The sequence below is a fragment of the Blastomyces gilchristii genome (genome assembly GCF_000003855.2).
Source record: "Blastomyces gilchristii SLH14081 genomic scaffold supercont1.28, whole genome shotgun sequence".
NCBI lineage: Eukaryota > Fungi > Ascomycota > Eurotiomycetes > Onygenales > Ajellomycetaceae > Blastomyces > Blastomyces gilchristii.
The window spans coordinates 56,870-60,382 of NW_003101654.1; the positions used below are offsets into that span (position 1 = coordinate 56,870).

A 3,513-nucleotide genomic window follows, 5' to 3' on the forward strand; every position below is an offset into this window, starting at 1 on the left:
CATCTGACTATAATTCTATAGAGGAGTCTTTTCACGCATTGAAGAACTGAATTAGAAGATATAGAGATCAGTTAGATACTCAGTTTGATGAAGATTTTGAAGCTTTTTTGCATCATGCAGTTGAGAACTTTATGAGAGAAAAAGAGATAAAAGAATATTTCAGATCTGCTCATATAGAATAGTATTGTAATAATCACAAAGATTCAGATTGCAATTCATTCAACTATAATACAGATTTAGAGGTTGAAGTAGTATGAGATCTGCTCTTATCACTACAAGCAGTTGATAGAGATGATTTGAATTCCTGCAATCTTGTCTGTTATAATGAACTTTTTAATCCATCTCTTATAATTTGAAATATACTCTTCTCAATATTCATATCAAGCAACTGTTCCCTTGTTAACATCTGTAGATGATTCAATTCAAATCCTTTCTTCTGAAGAATGAACTTAGCATCTAACAAATCAGAAGCTTTATTAGAACTTCAGATTGTCAATCATTTGAAGTATTCATCAAAGAATAAATCTGCTTATTTATCAAATTGAGGTATTGAACTGCTTTAAATTGAAGATGAATTTGATGAAGTCAATGACAGAATTGATGAAGGGTTCAACAGTGAATTTGATGAAGAATTTGACAGTGAATTTGATGAAGGATTTGACAGCAGATTCAATGACAGATTTAACAGTGAATTCAATGAAGAATTCAATGAAAGATTTGATGACAGATCTGAATGTGAATGATAATAAGGTTGTGAATTCAGTTCTTCTATTTCTTTCATCATATATTTCATCATCATCACATTGATTATCTCACTTGAAAATGTCATATTTAATGAAGTTGAAGCTGCCGGAGCTGAAGAAGAGAATATAACTGCTGACAATTAAGAGATCTGTATAGAAGAATTGAATGTAGAAGTTATAGATTCATTCTTCTGACTCTTCTTCTTCTTTCTACTCATTAATTGTTTTGTTATCTTTCTTGAAGAAGTCTCAATCATTGCTTTATCACATTCAATATCATCTATTCAACTTGCAATCTCACTACTCAGAAGTTGAATATAAGTATCATCATATGCTATTCAGCAAGTGCTCTGCTCAAAGTTATGATAATTCATCTTTTGACAATGTCACTGAGCAGTTATCTCACATTCAATCTGCAAAGAATCTCATTTCTTTGATTGTCAATTTTGAATCTTCTTCAGTTGTTGACTGATGACTGTGATTCTTGAATGTGTAGATGGCTTTTCATCATTGAATATTTCATGAATTTGAGAGGATTTGACAGGATGATGATAAGAATTGCAGAATGATGAGATTGTTTCTTCTTTGACATTAAGAGCTCTTTTTAATGTCAATGCCTGAGTTGCTAATTGTGAATCTGGCACTTCAATAAAAGCTGCAGGACTGTGTATTGCGGATGTGTTGAAAGATAGTGTTGAGATATCAAGAAGATTGAAAGAAGAGATAACTTCAATGATAAGATTACTCATCTTCTTCTTATACAACTTCTTCAAAAGATCAATTATCTTCTTTCAATTCTTCTTCTTCTCAATAGTGATTTTATTGGCCTGAAATTCACATTTGTATGATGTGATAACAGCTGTATGATCTACAACTTCCATCTTCTTACAGATCTGCTTTGTAATATACTTCTCAGCCATCTTTTCTGCAGTATGTTGAATATGAAAGAAGCTGATAGTTGAATTATTTGCTGAGACAGTTCAGTATTTGATCTTGACAGAATTCTTTATTTCATTGATAATCACTCATTCATACAATCTGTATGAGATGTCAGGCTCAGGTGTAGAGATTCGCAGATATTGAGAATTCTCAGACTGAGTCTCTATATTCTTCTCATTCACCTGCTCCTTCATCTCATCATTGACCGGATTCTCTTCATTATTCAGAACTTCTGAAACTGGTAGTTTGGAGAGACTGAGGTGCAGGATAGAAGTCTTTATACAGGCTTGCGAAGCAGCAGAACAGTGAGTGTTGTGAAGCATATTGAAAAAAGAGTTGATTGATATATGTGAATTTGATGATAAAGGTAAGAAAGACGCGTATTTGAATGATATTTAATTGAAAAAGATGTGTATTGAATGATATTGAATAATTCTAGAGAAATGCGGATATTTTGATTTTTTGATGATGTTTTGCTACTAATTTTCAGGGGGGGCTGGGAAAATTCTGTTTTCGCAAGTAATATGTGCGCCACAATATGCGAAAAATTGAGCGAGTTCATGATAAAGCGGTTGTAATGATGTTGATTAGCTTATATTATATCAAGCTGTGAATATCTGAATAATTGTCTGTGAGTATTTATTCTTATCCTTCAAGCTTTGTCAATCAGCCACTGTGTGTTATAACTGAAAGAACTAGAAACTTGTATAGTAAATCTCTGTAAACTCTATTACAGATACTCAGAAGTAGCTATGTGAATTATAAATAATTTTAATAAAAGAAATGTCAGAGAACTTATTAATTACTTATAAAATATCATTCTCTATATCAATAATAGAAACACTCTCTGAACTTATAAATAAATCAATGGTAATAAAGAACATTCTTAAGTATCTTCTATAAAACTAAGTTATTTTTTTATAAAAAAAAACTTACTATCTATAAACACTCTTAAACTGAGTTTCTAGAGATAATCTTCAGATATATCTATGAACTGAAAAGAAACTTTCTTAAGTTATAACTATTTAAGATTATCTACTGAACTACAACTTATAAAAGCTTTTATCAGTTTATTTTTAAAATTGACTCATAAGTCTTACTATATAATATAAAAGATGAAGAAGCTATTATCTATATAATAAGAGATCTCTACTACACTGAAGTAAAGAATTGACTGAATTATTTAAAGAATAATTATAAAAGAGTTCACTAATCAGTTCTTAAGATTAATTTAGAGAATAAGTTAAAAAACTTTATAAGCTAAACAGAGAATATCTAAGCTGTAATTATTAATATTATAAAATAAGATAAGAAATCTGATAAAGACTACTTACAGTATTTTATAAAATTAGAATATGAATTAAGATCTGTGAAAACAGAGCTCTGAAACAAGATCTGAATAATGATATATATAAAGAGAATTAATAAAGATATATAAAATAAGCTTATTAAGTAAGACTCTACGCTCTTAATTCTGAGAAAACTTATAACTCTTATTCATCACTTACAGATCACTGTAAGAATTATAGACTTATAAAGAGTGAATCACTGATCAGCTCTGTAAGAGTCAGAATAACAGTAAATAAATTTACTGTGAAAAGATAACAAAATACAGAGAGATTTATATCTAACTATTAAATAAAGAGAGAGAGATTCACAAGTTTCTGTAAATAAAGTGTATAATAGAGAGATTAAGAAAAAGAGTTACTACTTTATCTATTTCAAATTAGAATATCTTTATATAAACTGTTCTAATAAACTGAAGAGAAAATTTAAGAATTTTCAGACAGAGTCAGTAACTATCTTCTTAAGAGTCTTAAAACTGATATCT

The 3,513-nt window shown here is 29.3% G+C and overlaps 1 protein-coding gene across 1 annotated transcript; it reads right to left on the bottom strand.

Annotated features, from left to right (window-relative positions):
• Positions 1 to 536: 536 nt before the first annotated feature.
• BDBG_08759 (uncharacterized protein) lies at positions 537 to 2,005 on the bottom strand (the record flags this gene model as incomplete). Its single annotated transcript, XM_002620776.2, has 4 exons — positions 537 to 729; positions 817 to 855; positions 1,653 to 1,694; positions 1,779 to 2,005. The coding sequence occupies 4 exons, from the start codon at positions 2,003 to 2,005 to the stop codon at positions 537 to 539; spliced, it is 501 nt and encodes a 166-aa protein (XP_002620822.2).
• Positions 2,006 to 3,513: the final 1,508 nt, after the last annotated feature.